The sequence below is a fragment of the Marmota monax genome, unplaced genomic scaffold (assembly GCF_021218885.2).
Source record: "Marmota monax isolate L192 unplaced genomic scaffold, Marmota_monax_Labrador192_F-V1.1 WCK01_AAM20220418_F8-fsc00167, whole genome shotgun sequence".
NCBI lineage: Eukaryota > Metazoa > Chordata > Mammalia > Rodentia > Sciuridae > Marmota > Marmota monax.
The window spans coordinates 1221528-1238579 of NW_026694116.1; the positions used below are offsets into that span (position 1 = coordinate 1221528).

Below are 17052 nucleotides of genomic sequence, written 5' to 3' on the forward strand. Positions count from 1 at the left end.
GGGTCTGGGGAGAAGTGGGGGGACGGGTTGGAAAGGCAGGCGAGATGGGTATGTGGGGCATGGGAAGGAAAGACCAGAGTCCAGGTTTGGGCCTGACCAGGAGCCTGAATTCAGAGTGTCCCCAGGCCGCGCAGTGGAGGGGCGGGTGGGGAGTTCAGAGCTTCAAGGGAAATGAGGATTTCGGAGACACGAGCGTGTTTGGTAAAGAAGTCACGGGTGTGCATGAGGGGAGGGTGGGGCTGAACCCTGCAGCCGGGGCTGCACAGCAAACACCCCAATTTCCGCCAGCAACAGGCCTGGCTTAGGCTCCTAGTGGGTCTGACTCCCCATCCTGGGCTTGTGCTGCTGTGGTCGGCTGGCGGTCAGTGGGCTAGGGCCTGCTGGGATGGCTCGGCCCACTCTCCCACATCCCGAGGGGTGTGCCTTCCTCACAGCAGTGACAGGCATGCAGGCAGAAGAGGCCACCAGGCTCAGAGCAGACACAGTGCCCTTCCTGCCTCACCCTGGGTCCAAGCAAGCCCAGGCTCAAATCCAAAGATGGGAAGCTGGGAGAGGAGATGCACCTGGCTCTCTAGGGGGAGGATGCACCAGGCACCAACCCATCATCAGCCAGCCAGTCTGAAGGCGCCATGACATTAACTGGAAAATCTCCAGCTCCCTGTCCCTGTCCCCCAGCTCAGCTCCATCTCCCTGGCTTTGAAAGCATCTGCCTTCAGGACCCTGGCCCAGAGTCAGTCCTGTGCTCCAACAGCTCTGCACCCTGAACAAGCTCTTCCGCCTACTCTGCACCTGCCCTCTGCCCTCACTCAGTGCCACCTCCAGAAACCCTGTGGCCACCTTATCCTTGCTCAGCCTTTCTGCAACCTAGAAATCCCGCCATGTGGAAGTGTGACTTGAGTATTACAGAGATGAGCGGTTATGGTTAGAATAAAAGAACCCGCAACTGCCGGGCTCATGAGCACTCAGAGAACTGCCATGGATGAAAGTGGGGTAGCACGTGAACTCACTGTCACTCAGGAAGTTCTGCCTCCGTGGAAAGACACAGACACTTGGTCCATGAGTGGCTAAGCTGGGAGAGGGGAGGGACAGTCATATCTCTTCTGGAAACAGGTGCAGACCCCTCAGGGGCATCTCCTCTTCCCACTCTCATGGGCTGGAGTCTTTGGCCTTAAGGGGAGAGACCAACGCCATGTTATGGTCTTGGACAGATACTTCTCAGATAACCAACCTGTCTATGTGTAGATCTGAGTGGACTTTGCCCCAAGGTCAAGGCAATGGAGACAGACACAATTTGGAGGCAGGGATGCCACTTGTGGGCCCACGTGAAGAGTCAGTGTTTTCACTGACTCTTCAGTCCCTGAAGAGTCCCCTAGGCCACTGCCTCGTCCTAACCTGCACAGCAAAGCCAGTGGGGCCTAATAAAGCACTGCCCATCCAGTGGCCTCCAAGTCAGTGACCTCTAAGTCCACTGAGAGTGAGTGAAGCCAGGGGGTTATTCAGGCTTCCTGGTGACAGAGGGACAGTGCCCTGTTTCAGCATCCTAGAACACCCATGCTTTTTTGAGATAAGGTCTGGCTAAGTTGCTGAAGGTGGCCTCAAACTTGTGGTCCTCCTGCCTCAGCCTCCCAAGTCACTGGGATGACAGGCATGGCCACGGTGCCTGGCTTGATCTCCTCTTATAGGGACCTGTCACACTGGATCAGAGCCCACCCTGAGGACCTCTTTTTTACCTTCATGAACTCTGTAAAGTCCCTGTCTTCAGTCACATTCTGAGGTGCTGGTGTGAGGGCTGAGCATGTGCTTTTGGGAGCCACGATCCAGGCTATAACACCTCCATCCACAGCATACACCCAACCTCCAATGTGGGGCAGGCCTGGGCCAGTCACTGTGGGTGCCCTGTGGAAAGGAGGATGCTGGGGGCCCCAAGGGAGCTGCTGGTGCATTCCAAGATCCAGTGAACGGCATGAGCAGCTCTTATTCAGCCTCAAGGGATGTCCTCCATGGCTCTGTGCTCCTGGTTCCAGCTGGCAATGTATCTGCCAATACAATTTCCTTAAAAACCATGTGGGTCTCCTGTGACTCTTCTCTAGGCCCTCTCTGTTTGTCAAAAGCCACACTGCAAACCTGTAGAGACAAGAACCCTCCTTTAGGGTTCTGCAGGGGCAGCTGGGGACAGGCTGCAGCACCTCAAGGCTTGTCATTGGCTGGAGCACTAGTGAGGCCTGTCCCCACCTCTCTTGGGCTCTCCTGCGAGGCACACTCTGAGCACCAGCTGTCTTTGAAGAGGCGCATGCACGGGTGGGTCCTGTTGTAAGAGTTTTGCCACCTGTGACTTTGACTGGCTGTAGTGCCTTTCCGCTCCCATGCCACCTTCGGCATCAGAGCCCTGATGGTCTCCTCCGCCCAGGGCCGAGTGGGAAGCCTCACCCCTGGCACTCCCTTCAGCCTGGTGGCAGGGCAGTTCACGATGATGGATGGAGTGAGTGGCCCAGCTTGGCACCTTTGTTCTTGGTGTCCTCACCTGATGGTCCCTGCTCCAGAGCCCTCATCCCCATCTCAGCTTCAACACTGCCAACCACGTGACCAGGGCACCCTTCTTAACCCTGGGGCCTCCATTCCCCTCTGAGCAGTGGACATGGGGCACCTCCTTCCCCCCATGACTGTGAAGATTCATGATTTGGAACAGACAGAAAGCTTGGGCAGGCCTGCCCCATCAGGGCACAGGGGTGCTCATCAAGGTCAGGTCTCACCAGCCTCAGCACTCATTAGGCACTGGATGCATACTAGTGTACGACAGAGAAGGATGAGCCCCTAGTGGAGTGGATCTGAATGCACAGCTTGGCTCCTGGCTCTGCCCCTAGAGCAGCAGGGGCTGGTGGCAGGCCAGCACACCTGCCAGAGGCACAAAGAGCCTGGTACCTTGCCCGAGTGCTCAGAGACTAATGAACTCACAGTGGGGCCTTCCCCACTGCCTCAGCAGCCTCCATGAGAAGCAGAAAGCCAACTGCCAACACCGTGTCCCTGGCAGGCTGGCCAGTCAGGGAGCACTGGAGAATCCCAGTGTGATCCCAGCCTGACCCGAAAGCTCAGGCCCCGTCCCCACTGCCAATCCAGCCACGAGGATAAGGTTTCAAGGAAAGGGTTTTATTGATTTACCAGCAGAGGAGTCACCCGTGGGACTCCTGTCCCAGTGGCTGTGATTGTCCCTGCAAGGGAAGGGTGGAGCTTTAAAGAGAGGAAGGCTAGGGCTGGGATCCACATTTTATGAGTAGAAATGATGAATTACTGTCCATCAGGGGTCCTGAGAGAGCCCTGCCCAGTTCCCAGGCTGGCGTTTCTTTATGGTCAGTGAAGGACGGGAGAGTGGCCTGGGTCGTGGAGAATGTCAGTCATTTCCCAGGCTGTGAGGGAACGCTGGAGGGGGACAAGAAAACAAAAGCGGAAAGAATGTCGGTTTTAAAATAAGCCCTGCAGGCTGGGCGCGGGTCGGACGCCTGTAATCCCAGCAGCTCAGAAGGCTGAGCAGAAGGATGGCCCGTTCAGGACCAGCCTCGGCCACTTTGGGAGGCCTGAAGCAACTCAGCGAGGCCCTGGATGTGGCTCCGGGGTAAAGTGCCCCTGGGTTGAATCCCTAGTACGAAAAAAAAAAAAAAAAGGCCAGTGCAGTCGAGTGGACCCCCGTCACAAGTGGACACGAGCCGAGTTTTTCGTAGGAAGCCTCTGCACGGACTGGGATCCGGGAACACCAGCTCCAGGCCTTGCCCCGGGCGGGGAGGCGGGAGGCGGGAGCGGTACTGCCCGGGGCGAGGCGCGGCGGGACGCTAGAGGGCGCTGCGGCGCCGGCTGGAGATGTCCCTCGCGGGCCGCCGTAGGCCCCGGTATAAAGGACGGGGCGCCGGCCCACTCGTCCTCTCTGCGGCGGGCGGCGGGGCGGCCAGATGGCTGTGGCGTGGCCGCGATGTCTGGGCGTTCCCGATGCGGGCGCGGTGGCGCACCGTGCCGAGCGCCAGCGGGGCCTCCCAGGCGCGGCCGTCTCGGGGCCAGGTATGGGACTCCTCTCTAGGCGAAAGGACACAGAGGGCCGCTGCTGTGCGCCCGCGTAGGCGCCGCCAAGCTCCGAAGGCAAGGACACTGCCGAGACCCAGGTTCCCGGCGTAACCAGCCTGCAGCGAGCCAAGGCCGGCGGGGCGGGGCGGGGCGGGCCCCCGCGCGGCGAGGCTGGAGGGTGGCGGCCAGTGCTGCCCGGCCCCTGCGGCGCCGCTGTGCTGGAGCTCAGCTCCTACTCCGGGGAAGCGGGAGGACCGGCCCGCAGGACGCCCTGGTGGCCCGGAGCCTTACCCTGCAGCTCTCCTTTCTGTTTGGAGACCGGGTGCGGCCGCGAGCCCCTGCGCCGCCCGTCCTGGCCTCGCCAAGACCCGTTTAACGCGCGGCCTTTTTTGACTTAGGGAGTTTGCCCCCCCGAAGCTGAGCGCCCGCAAGGAGATGCAGGACCTTGGGTAAGTTGACTCAGGTTCCCTGCAAGCGTGGTCTGTTAGATGTGACCCTCCTAAGGGAGGGGACGCTGGGAGCACTGCCCCTAGAGGCGTTGCAGTGTGGCTGCTGTGTCGCACTTGCGTCAGTAGGTGGCGGAAAGAAGAGAGGCTATGTCTACGCTCAGTGTTCTCACCCGTGAACGTTTGAATGATTAATAGCCTAACACTGGACACGGCCTCTTGCAACCTGAGTGTGAGGCCAGCCCTCCTCCACAGCAGGAGGTAGAGCTGGCCCATCCTGCCAGGGGGTGTCCATTAGATCAGTTCTTGAAAGCCGTAAAATGTGGCGACCTTCTCAAGGTCCTTGGAATGAGTGCTGCCTACCACAGAATTTCTAGAGTGGTAGAAACACCTAACAGTCTGAAGTGCTTGGGATGGTTTTAGGGCCACCAGAGTGTTGGTACTTGGAACCACCTCTGCCATCTCCTTGATGTACAGAGACTCCTGTGGAAACAGATGCAGGTTGAAACCTGGCAGATGGCTTCATGGGCCAGCAATCTGTCACACACCTGAGGGAGCAGCTTTGAATCCCAGAGCCGGGCTGGGTCACCCTCTCCCCTGCTCCTGTTTTGTGCACTTGGGATCTTAGGGCCCTGGGAGAGGGTGGGGTGTAGGTGCAGAAGTCTCCAGGTTCCTGCAGCTCTGAAGAGAGTCAAGTTGGGTGCGTGTGATCTTTGGCTGTGGGGGGGAGGCTAGCTATAGGAAGAATTAAGTGCAGCACTTGGTAGAGAGCTAATCCTCACTAACCATCTTGTCAGGGACAGGGAGGGCTCCTGATGTTTGGCTTGGTCAACAGTGATAAGTGAAGTAGCCAGCTTTATGCAACAGTTCCCCATTACCTCTGGTCAACCACAGCTTGAATACCAAGTCCCCAGGAGTGACCGATTCTTCAAGTTTAAACTGCTTGCCACTGAGGAACAGGCTAAAGCCTAGTCACCTGCCCTAGGCATGACTTGTCCTTGCCCAGCACCTCTAGTCTGTGTGCCACCTACATCTGTCAGTCATGGTAGCTTGATGGAATGTCTGAACTGTCACTGTGGCTGTTTAGTGTTGAAGTGGCCCTTAAGTTTTACTTAATGGCTCCCAAGTAGATGATAATGGTGCTGGCAATTAGGACATGCAGAAAAGAAGCCATCAAGTGCTTGGACAGTGCAGAGGTGAGTCTCCCAGCCAAGTGTTCAGGGACAATCCACACAGGGTTCAGTACCAACTGCAGCCATCCCCTCGGCCAGGGGGAGTGCTGTCCTCTTATGTTTTGTTACTCAATGCAGGAAGGAAGGTGACTGAACCCACTCGTGTGATCACTGGCCAGGACAACCAGCCAGTTTCTGCAGCCCCTTTGAGGTAAGAGGAAGGACAGGCTGGCCCTCTGGAGGTGTGAGAAGTTGCCCTGAAGGTGCTGTCCTGGACCTGCCAGCACCACAGGTGGGGCCATTCTGCTGTACCTATGACATCAGGGCAAAGAGCAAGTGGCTATTTCTACGCTCAGTGTTCAGAAACCAGTGAGCACTAAGAATGGTTTATAGCCTGACATTTCTTAGAACCGCAGTGAGGTGGCGCTGGGTTCCTGCTTTGGAAATGACCACCTGTTGGTGTTTTTTGCAGTGCTGAGGATTGACACCAGGCCTTTTGTGCTAGACCAGCACTCTACCACTGAGCTACACCCCCAGCCCCTGGATTTTGGTTTTTAGTTTCTTCACTTGTAAAGTGGGGCAGGGTATGAGGATTAGGGAATCTTGACTTCTGGCACAGTGGGATGAGGAAGGGAAGGATCTTCCCTGGCTCCCTTCCTTAGAAAGGACCAAGAACCACAGAGCTAGTGGGAACTGCTATGTCCTCAATCCATGTTGAGGACCCTTGAGGCATGTGGCAAGGGGCAGGATGTCGAGGCTGGAAGATCACAGTTCCAGGCCACCCTGGCAACTTAGTGAGACCCTGTCCCAAAATGATAAAGAGGGCTGGGGTGTGACTCAGTGGTAGAGTGTAAATTTCAGACAGACTCAAGACTGGATTCCCTGGCAAACCTGGTCTGACCCCCACCATTTCATTTTTCAGATCCAGAGAGGCCAAGAAGAACGTGGCCTGGCTTGGCCTGTGGAGTGCCATCATCTCCCCTTACCTGGGGACTTGCTGGGACAAGTTACTTCTGCTCACAGAGCGAGGTTCAAGTGTTAACACCAAGGACATAAGGACTTATGGCTGAAGTTTCAGAATTTCACCTGGAACAATAACTGAAGTTTTAAGCCAAAAGTGTTAAACTGCATTAAAAGATTTGCTTCATGTGCTTTGCTTGAGGAGTCTTTGTCTGAAAGGGAAAGGGTATGAGTCCCTGAAGTTTTTAAATTCCTGGACTACTATGGCTGGCAGTGGCGGGAATTAAGGTTCTTGTCAACACTGCCCCTGCCTACTTCCCCTACCTCCTTCCTCACTGAACACCCTTCTTTGGCTGCCAACTGGTGCTAGAACCAAAGGCAACCTGGGGCTGGTGGTATGGCTCAGTGGTAGAGCTCTTGCCTAGCAGGCAAACCCTGGGTTTGCTCCCACAAGAGAACAGTGAAAGTATTGCTTATAGGCCTATGGCCTAGGAGTTTTGAGGCAGGCTCAGTAAGAGCTCTAGAACAGACACTTTGATCCCTGTCTAAGGGCTGCTCCCACCACCACTGGGGAGTGGGAGTCAGCCCCGGGGAACTGGCTCCCCCGTCTTCCCCTGAGTGGCACTGGTGGGAGCCTGACTCCACACAGCCAGGCATCACATAAGAGCCGTTTATTCAGAGCAGAAAGCCTCCTGGACCTCAGGCCAAGACCCTCCTGTGCTCCTCAGTTCTGGCCTTTACTGTTGGAGCAGAGATGTTCTGTCTGGGTTTCTGGGACCCAGAGAGCCCAGAACCCTGGGGGAGGGGGGGACAGTTTTGCAGTGGGGCATCCAGGAGTGCTTCCTGCTGGGACCCCTGGAGAGCTAAGTGCTGCCAGCTTCAGGAGCTGTGGCCTGGGTGCGGAGGGCCAGCGGGCAGTGGCCGGCCCTCAGCGTCAGGAGTACTTGGTGTTGGAGATCTTCTTCCAGAGCAGGGTCTTGAGGTGGCTGAGCACCAGCGAGTGGTGAGCCTCCACCTGGCTGGCCAGCCCGCTCAGTGTGGTGCAGGTGCGGAGCTGCTTGCCCAGCTCCTCCCGGAGGTCGGCCGGCGCGCCAGGCAGCAGGTAGTCCCGCAGCAGCTCGCACACCTTGGCCAGGTTGGGCTGGATGAGGTCGCCCTTGCACTGCCTCATGAGCCTGTCGCAGGGGGCCCTGCAGTCGCGCCCGTAGGTGCAGTCGGCACTCTGCTCGCAGTGACGGCCCTGTAGGAAGCGGCGAACGGCGGCCTCAGGCGCCACCTGCTGCAGGTCAGCCATCTTGAAGTCGTAGGTGGCAGTGTGGCCCACGTTGGCCAGCGTGGTCTCACACATGTAGAAGGTCCCGTAGGAGCCGTGGAAGAGGTCCTCCACGAACTCAAGCAGGCCGATGGCGATCTTGGCACGCCAGGGCCATGCAGGCCCGAACCACTGCTGCAGGGCCCTGTGCAGCGCGGGGGGCAGCAGTGGGCGCAATAGGGGTGGCAGTGCAGCCGGCCAGGAGCCGTGGGGGGCGCCCTCAGTGAGGTAGAGGTCCCCGCAGCAGCCCAGCAGGCGCGAGGCGTGCTCCTTCTCCTGCAGGGACAGCAGCAGCAGGAACTCGTTGCGCTGCAGCAGGGCCCACACGGATTTGGCCTCCGCCAGGGACACCCTGCTGTCTTTGTTGAAATCAGCCATGAGGAGGACCTGGCCCACTAGGGCTGGCAGGGACGGCAGGTCTCCCAGGTTCGCCTGGCATTGGGGACCAAAAGGAAGGGAGACCACATCACCCAGAGCTGGGGTTGGGAGCACAGCCTCATGCAGGACTCGGCTGGCAGAACGCAGGCTCTGGCTGGTCCTCTGATCTGGGGATGCAGTGGCACCTGACAGGCGGGCTGCCCACATGAGTCTATGGGGGGAGGTCCCTCAGGTCTGCCCCTTGTAGCAGTGGGCACTGTGCTGAATGGAGTCACTTCAACCCCTGACCTGCTCCTGCCACACTGGACACGCTGTCCTCCACTACCTGAGCCCTTACCACTTGCACTGGAAAGGCCCCTTCTCCAGCCTGCGTCCTGCCCAGGGGCGGGGAGTGGGGTCTGCCACAGGGTCCACTTAGGCCTCTCCAGGCTTTGCAGACATGCCAGGTGTGATGCCACAGCACGCGGCCTAGTGGCCACCAGGAGAGCCCACTGACCTTGAGGAAGCTGAGGGTCATCTCTCGGAACTCCTTGATGGAGGTGCCCCGGGTGGGCTTGTCAAACAGCACCAGCTCCCGCCGGGGGACCGCCTCAGACCTGGCCTTGGAGTTGAGGGCCTCCTCAATGCCACACTTGATGGTCACCTCCTTGTCCTGCCAGAGTCCGCTGTACACCTGGATGAGGCCACAGCAACTTCCATGCAGAGGCCCCTCCCACTGCCGCGGGGGTGGCCCAGCCCACCCAGCCTTCCCACAGGAGCACCTGCTGGCCTGGGGCTGAGGACAGACAGGTCCTCCACTCCACCTTGTGCAGCTCACACAGGTCCCGGCAGATGGAGCCCGAGATGATGCCCTTGCGGTACTGGTCGCACTGAGGAGGAAGGTGCCAGGTTTGGCCTGGGGTGCAGGGAGGGTGGTAGCCCCCACCCTCACTGACTCCCCATGGGCCCAAGGCCCAGCCATGCCCACTCCTGCAGGGGTCCACGGCAGGGAGGGACCCCATCACAACTGCCAGTCTGCCCCAGGATTCTTGTGCCCCCTCTTAAGCCAAAGTGCTGTTCTCAGAGTAGGTCCTCCACCCCTGCTCCCCTGCCCACTCTGAGCCCAGGCTCTGCTTGCCTACTGGCCTGCACGGGTCCCTGGCCACATGGTGGGCTGGCACCCACCGGCTGGCAGGGCCTTCCACACACTGCAGTTTGAAACCTGCCAGTTCTTCCCAGAGGCAGCACAAGTCCCAGGGCACGCGCAGGCTGCTGCGTGGGCCTTCTGCTGAGGGCAGTCACCCTCTGATCCGTCTAGTCTCCACTGTCCTGATTCCCCTGACAGGGAAACAGTGACGCTGCTGCCAGACACTGGACATAGATCTTCAGGCCCAGCAGCCCACTCCAAGGCGCCAGAGAGCCTGATGTCCTCCCTCACCTCAGACTTTGCTGCTGCTTCCTTTAACTCCTTAAAACTAGATAACTATTAGTTCATGCTGGGGAATACCACTGAGCTACACCCCATCCCGCTTTAAAAACATTTTTATACCTTTATTAATTTTTATGTGGTGCTGAGGATCGAACCTAGGGCCCCGTAAGTGCTAAGTGAGCGCTCTACCACCAAGCCACAACCCCAGCCCTCACCCCATCCCTTTTTAATTTTCTGTTAGTTATTTTGAGACAGGCTCTTGCTAAGTTGCTGAGGCTGGCCTCAAACTTGCAATCCTCCTGCCCCAGCCTCCTCAATTGCTGGGATGACAGGTGTGACCACTTTGCCTGGCCCTGACACTTCAAACCGTTGTCAACCCATTCCTGGAAGAACCAGGGGCTACCCCAGGTGAGGCTCCCAGCATCAGAAGCAGCTGTCCATTTCCTCCTGGTCCAGGTCTCTTTCCATCCTAGGAGCCCTCCCTGTGGGCTGATGTGTGAGGAACTGGCTTCACTGTCCTGCCCCAGGTGCAGCACAGAGCAAGGCTCATGCTACTCCATGGCAACCCTGTCTGTGGGGGGACACGCTCAGACCCTCTCTGCTCCAACTGATGGTCATCCTCAGAGCCACAGGCCACCATTAGCCCAGAAAACAGCACCCTGGAGCCCCACCATGACTCCCCACCCTGTCTTTCCTGCTGGCCTGGGCCCTTGCCAGGCCCTGCAGTAGTCAGTGGCCCAGGGAGGCCCCACCCCCAGGCTGGACAGACCTAGCAGCCCCTCAAAGCCCAGGGCGGGTGCTGGCTGTTGCAGTGTGGGGTGAATTCCTGGATGTACATCACTGGTTGCCATGGAGCCCGGGGCTTGCCGGAGCCAGGCTGGAGGGAGGGCAGGAGGGAGGGGCTGAAGGCAGCAGTCCAAGGGTGGACGAGAAGAGCTGGGCCGACCCAGGGCAGCGGGTTCAGTCCTGTGAGCCCGCCCCGTGGCAGCATGAAGTGACAGCTCCTAATCAGCGGGGGAGAGGGAATGGGATGCCAGACGCCCCCATTCCACCACCCCGTGGGCAGGCCCTTCCCAGGGGTCTGGCCTGACGGCCCCCATCAGCACTAGTGCAAGTCCAGAACCCCACAGAGCTACAGACCCAGAGGCCGCTCTGCCCTCAGCACACAGCAACCGGGTTAGATTAGGGTCAGGGAAGAGCCTGCTGGCCACCTAGCACCAGGTTGGGTTGGGGCTCTCGGGTCTCAGGTACCTCCCCTGTACTTCACCTGGGTTGGGGGCGTTGCACAGGTGAGCAGTGTGTTCACACTTCCTCAGGTCCCCTGGGCAAGTCCCCATACTCCCTCAGCCTCAGTTTCCCCATCTGCGTAATGGGCCGATGTTCAGTACCTGCAGGCCGAGAGCCTGGCACTCGGCCAAGGCAGAGGCAGCAGGTGGAGGGAGACAGCCTCCCTGGAAGGTATGGCAAGGTGGCCACAATGGGACAGGCTTCAGAGAAGCAGGGCTCCGCCTTGGGGACATCTCCCCTTGCCAACCATGCACCAGAGGTGTGGAGACATGCTGGCTCATCCTGCTCACGCTCCTGCGCATGTAGGAACACCTCACCTGCAGCCCACTCCCCGCTAAGATGCCCACCCCTCAGTCCATCCTGGCTGACTGCTCTGGTCACCAGACCTACCTGTGGCAGCCTAATGACATCTCCCCACTCCCTCCTCTGGCCCCCAGCAGAGCCTGCCTCAGATAACAGCCTCCTGCCAGGTCTCCAAGTGGCCCACGCCCTGGCCAACAGTGAGGTCCCCGCTTGGCTGACACTTACGATCACCACCTGGCAGACGTGGCCGCGGCAGAGCTCGGAGTAGGACGAGTAGTGCAGGTATACCATCCAGCTGCCCGCGAAGATGCCCAGCCAGACCAGCAAGACATACTTGACCCTGAGGCCTGGCAGCCGGCCCTGCAGGGAGGCAGAGTGAGGAAGCGCCCCACCCAGGCCCTGCAGGGGCCCAAACTGGAAAGTCTGGACCCTTTCAGCCCTTTCCTGGCCTCCAGACCCATCACCCAGGCCCATACCCACCCTGCAGCTTCAGGAACCACCGATCAGCGCCCCCACCAGGTGTTCCCAGCTGCTCCCTCGGCAACCCCCATGTTGGGCACACCAGGGTCTTCAGCTGGGGCCCCTGTGGGCAGTAAATCAGTTTTTGCTGAATAAAGAGACCTCTTAGAAACTCCCTCCTGTCTCCTCTCATCTCATGACATTTTCACCTCCACATGGTGGTCTGGTGACTGCCCCTGCCGGGCAGGGGTTGTTCACCCACCTCAGGGCACACTGGGGAAAGTCAGGGCCAGCGGGAGAACTGGGGCTGGAGGACGGGATCCCAGGACATGACCCAGCCTCACCTGGGAGGTCACAGACTCAGCACAACAGCCCACGTGTCCAGAAAGGATGATGGACAGGCAATGAGTGGCCTGTCACACGGGACCCCTCGGCCTGAGGCCTGCTGCAAGGTGAATAGTGCCCTCTTGGAAACGGTTGAGGTGGCACACTTCATGCCATGGGTAGTTACCACAGATTTTAAAAAGCAGGGAGGCAGCCCCTGATCCCTCAGGGTGGGCCTGGGAACTATGATTTTGTGAAGGGCTCCAGGTCATCCTGTCACCTTCAGCCCCTTGCCTCCGTTTCCCCAACTGACAGGTCCGAGCACAGGGTCTGGGGGACCCAGAGCTCCTCGTCAGGGTTCTTGGGCACTGGCTCCCACCCAGGCTCAAGCAGGATTTCCAAGGGTGACAACCTGGGACAGCTGGATGTCACCACCCTTGCCCCCAACCCCTGCCAACCTGGCAAATCACAGCCCTTGTGGGGGATGCTGGATTACCAGGCAGCTTGTCCCATGCAAGGGATCAGCCACAGAGCCTGGCCCAGGCAAGGAGGGCCGGAGGGCCAGGCTTAGAGATCAGCCACCCCTAAGGAGGCCCCTGCTGGTACAGAGCACCTCCCGTGGCCGCCAAGACCCTCTGGTTAGCTCCAGGCTGGCCCATGATCCAGGGCCGCCAGGTCCTCTGAGAACAGGGCCCAGCAGAGCAGCTGGATGGTGGCTATGGTTCTTCCAGGGGAGGTGGGCGCCCCTCCTTCCCTGGCATCAACACACTGAAGGACCTGCAGCAGACGGACCCTGGGACTGCTGAGCATGCAGAGCCTCAGTAGCCAGTGAAAAGCAGCAGAACCTGGGGCCGGGCAGAACAGAAGCCCCTCAGCTGGTCCTTAACCAGGTGGGGCCTCGGCAGCCTATTCTACCCAGGCCCGGCGTCTGTTTCCGTCAGGTCGGTCCATAACAGAAAACAGGAAAGCAGAGAAACGGTGTGTGTATGTGTGTGGGCTGCTGACGCTGGACAAGGTCGGAGGACTTCCGGCTGGGTAATCAGTCCCAGCAGGGCTGAATACAGTGGTCTCTAAATGGGCCGGAGCCCTAGGGGAACAGTCAGAGGGGGACAGGCCCTGGCCAGTGCAAAACACAAGGGCAGACCCAAGTTGGACAAACTGACAGAGTACCAACAGCCTGCCCACCAAGCCCACCCCACCCTAGCCCGACTCCACCAGGGCTCCAGGCCTTTGCCTAGAGGGTCCCTCCAGGGGCCATCCTCACCTAGCTAGTTCCTATATGGGCTCCTTCCCAGGGTCATCCTGAACCTCCTGCAAATCTCAGGTGCAGAGAAGGTCTCACTCCTCTGTGAACCCCAAGCAGCTGCTCCCCAGCCCACCCAGGCTCCTGGGGTTGGGGAGGGGCAAGCTTGAGTATGGAGGACACCCACACCCTGGGGAACTGGGCCAGAGCTTTGCAGGGGCAGGAAGGTCCAGCTCCTTGTGGGGCCACTTGGAGAGTAGGAAGGGTCACTGCAGGGACAGTAACAGCACCATGACCCCAGCCTGGCAAGTCTGAATCATGTGCCAGCGGCTCCTCACCACCAACCCAGAGGGGTGTTCCACAGGGGGGGAAACTGAGGCTCTGTGCATGTCCAACTAAGGAATGGCAGGGTGGGGTCAGATCAGGGTTCTCCCCTTGAGCCAGACCAACCCAGCTTTGACCAAAGCCCCTCTCCTGACCCTGGGAGCCGACCCGGTCCCTCAGGATGGGGGCAGTGCACACCCCACCTCCTGGCTTAGGAGACAGTCCTTGGACTGCTCAGCCCCCACCACACTCCTAAGGCAATAGGACCAAGGGCAAAACCTGGCAAGGCCCTCCAGCCCTGACCCAGAGCTGCCCTGGAAGCCAGAAGATATGTAAGGTCTGACCAGGGACGATTCCTGACCCAGGCGCTGGGGAACTAGAGGTGGGATGGGGGCTGGTGGCCAGAAGCGGGGCCCAGATGATTTGAGATGGACAGGACCTGACCCAGATCTTCCCAAAGCAGAAGGGGAGAGGGTCCCAGCAGCGGAATGCCCAGCAGCCTGGGCCTCTCCTGAAGACAGGAGCCCGGCTCTGGAGGGAATGGTGACTTGTCCAAGGTCACAGGGGGTCAGGACCCGGGCCCTGGCCTAGCGGGAATAGGGACGTCCTTTCTGGGGCGTCCCTATGTATCCCAAGTCTGCTACAGAGAAAAACAAATCCTATTTTTTAAGTGGTGAAAAAAGGGAAGGAATCGCGGCTCTAGGCCTGGGGAGCACCCGCGGCGCCCCTGCCCCTCTCCCCGCGCCCCTCCTCTGCCCGTCCTCGCCAAGCCCCTCCCCCAGCCCGGTCCCTGCCATCCCCGCGCGCGGCCCACGGGGCTGGACGCCGCGCTCCCGCGGCCAGGCCGGCCGCTTACCTGCAGGCCCTTGGAGAAGGGGCAGAGGAGCACCAGGTGCGCCAGGCGCCGCAGCCGCCTCATGATGGGCGCCGGCCGGGGCTGCGCGGCCCCGCGGCTCGGCTCGGCCTCAGCCCCGGCCCGGCCCGGCCCGCCACGGCCGCCGCTCGCTCGCCATGCGGGCCGCGCGCCCCCGGCCCGCGTTAAAGGCGAGGGTGCGCGCCTTCCTGACGGCCGACCGCGGCGCGCGCCAGAGGGAGGGTGGGCGGGGGCGGGACGCGGGCGGGAGGAGGCAGGGGCGGGGCGCGCGCAGAGGGGGCGCGCGGGGGCCGGGCCGGGGAAGGGGCGCGCGTGGAGAGGGCGCGCTGGGGAAGGAGGTGGGGAGGGGCGGGAAGCGCGGGGGAGGGGAGGGAGGGGCGCGCGAAGGGGGGCCGGGGCGGCACACGCCCTGCCTCCGGCCTCGGCTCCCCGGCCGCCCTGCCCGCTGGTCCGCGGTCTGGCCGGCCCGACCACCGGCGAGAGAGCACAGGGTCGGGTGTGGCGGACAGGTGCCGCTCAGAGGACCCGCCCAGGCGGTGGGCAGCGCTTGCGCGTTTCCCCTTGTGTTAAAGAATTGCTCCACATTCGGTCAAAGTCTCCGTTTTTACGCGCAAGCTGTTTGGAGACGCGGCTGTGCGGCCCCCGCCGCTTTTGGGTACTGAGCGTCTCCTTCCGCAGGCGCCCGCCCAGCCCCTGGCAGCACTGCAGTCTCTGGACCCCGCGTTGTGGAATGGCAGCGCTCAGCCTCGGGGTCTCGGCGACGTGCACATGAGTCAGTCCTTTCTGAGTACTGGTGCGTGGCCCAAGACACGCACATCTCACTTTTTGGAGGGTGTTTGGGTCGATTAGCGTTAGGGGTAGTTAGGACGGGGCTGCGGTGAACTTAACACGTTTTCATTTCCGATGGCTGACCCGGGAGGACTTTGCTGGCTGGACCATGAAGGTTTGTTCGACCTCACAGGCAGCTGCCCGAAAGCCTCCCCCAGGCTGCACCGTCCTGCAGCCCCTCCGCTGCCCCGCGTCCTCACCCGCACTTGGTATTGTAGGTTTAAATTTTTAGCCAGCTACAGGGAGGCTTTAGACGGGAGGATGGCGAGTGCCAGGCCAGCTTGGGTAATAATTTAGCCAGATCCTGTGCAAAATGAAATTTGAAAAGGATCGGGGGTGTAGCTCCGAGGAGGAGTGTTTACCTAACGTGTCTGAGGCCCGGTTCCGTCCGTCCCCAGTATAGGAGTCTTTCCTTCCTAGGCGTGCTGGTGGGCGTGCCCCGCAGTGAGGCCGGTGGTCGCCATTTGCGCTTGCTCCTGAATGCTGAGGTTCCCACCCTAGCTCCGCTTTGCAAAGCATCGTCAAGAGGCACATTACTGGGACTGGGGTTTTGGCTCAGCGGTAGCATGTGCAAGGTCCTGGGTTCAACCCTCAGCACCATATAAAAATAAATAAACAAAATAAATGTATTTTTTTTAAAAAGGAACATTACAACAAATTTAGCTTGAAAGTCCGTCCTAGCTGGCTTCGTTTGCAATATAGGACCAGACAACTGAACAAGTGTTTGGTGAGTTGGTTTTATAGACAGAGAAAGGCTGAAGAAAGCAGAAGCAAAAACAGAGTGGGTTGTTTGTTTCAAAGCTGCTTTCCTTATAGGTGGGGACAGGGAATAGAACAATAGAAAAATAACCGGTTAGTTAATTTAGGGTTATTTCAGGTCACTTTTTTGGGGGGGGATTAAGGATAAAAATAGGGAACTTTGTTATCATGCAGAAGAAAAATGGTCTATTTGGGAAAATTGTGTAAAAAATTTGATTTCCTGGAAGGTCATATAAACAGTTTCCATCTGGTGGCATGCGTGGACCTCTGGCCTGTTGCAGCCCAGTGCAAGACCCCAGTCCAAAACAATGGCCTCCTGTAATTTTTATTTAACAGTGTCTCCTGAATCTAAGTCTGTTTATCTGTGGTGCCAGGTGTCAAATCCTGATTCATACTAAGCACACACTCTACCACTGAGCTGCATCCCCAGCACCATTGTCTTTCTTAATGTTCCATGACCTCAATGTCCTTGAAGCTCACAGGCTAGTTATCCTGCAGAAGGTCCCTCCATCTGAGTTTGCCTGATGTTTCTTTGAGGTTAGACTGAGACTGTGGAACAGTGGCCACTCCTTTGCAAGCTGTCCTTAGCAGAGTTGCTTCCCCTCCCTTTGCCCAGCACTCTGAATTTTAAAGAAAAGTGGCACCTAAATGACTGCAATGTTAGCAGCTACATAGTCTTTCTTTAGGTCTACAGGACCCAGAACATCTGGTGACATTCAGATAACATCAGAATGTGAACACCCTCCATATTCTCTACTCCTGTGCACCAGTTAACACAAAGTATGTGAATTACTGTGAGGCTTAACTTGCAGAAAAGTAATATGTTTCTCTAAAGAATTATAGGAACTAGGGCTGGGGCTGTAGCTCAGTGGCAGAGGGCTTGTCTAGCACATGTGAGGCACTGGGTTTGATCCTTAGCACTGCATAA

At 58.9% G+C, this 17052-nt stretch overlaps 1 protein-coding gene and 2 non-coding genes across 4 annotated transcripts; 2 read left to right on the top strand and 1 right to left on the bottom strand.

Annotated features, from left to right (window-relative positions):
* The first annotated feature begins 4569 nt into the window (after window positions 1-4569).
* LOC124107571 (small nucleolar RNA SNORA17) lies at window positions 4570-4700 on the top strand. Its single transcript, XR_006856465.1, has one exon. It is a non-coding gene; the product is annotated as a small nucleolar RNA SNORA17 (small nucleolar RNA).
* Window positions 4701-5930: 1230 nt separating this feature from the next.
* LOC124107570 (small nucleolar RNA SNORA43) lies at window positions 5931-6068 on the top strand. Its single transcript, XR_006856464.1, has one exon. It is a non-coding gene; the product is annotated as a small nucleolar RNA SNORA43 (small nucleolar RNA).
* A 1213-nt stretch (window positions 6069-7281) lies between these two features.
* On the bottom strand, window positions 7282-14653 carry Dipk1b (divergent protein kinase domain 1B). Of its 2 annotated transcripts, XM_046465651.2 has the most exons (6): window positions 14520-14621; window positions 12117-12217; window positions 11539-11673; window positions 9077-9184; window positions 8812-8988; window positions 7282-8369 (listed from the first exon to the last, which is right to left on the bottom strand). In XM_046465651.2, exons 3-6 carry the CDS (start codon window positions 11602-11604, stop codon window positions 7560-7562), a joined length of 1161 nt encoding a protein of 386 aa, XP_046321607.1. In that variant the 5' UTR covers window positions 11605-11673; window positions 12117-12217; window positions 14520-14621; the 3' UTR covers window positions 7282-7559. The 2 variants fall into 2 exon arrangements, with proteins under 2 accessions (XP_046321607.1, XP_046321606.1); XM_046465650.2 differs by lacking the exon at window positions 12117-12217 and having other exon boundaries at window positions 14520-14653.
* Window positions 14654-17052: the final 2399 nt, after the last annotated feature.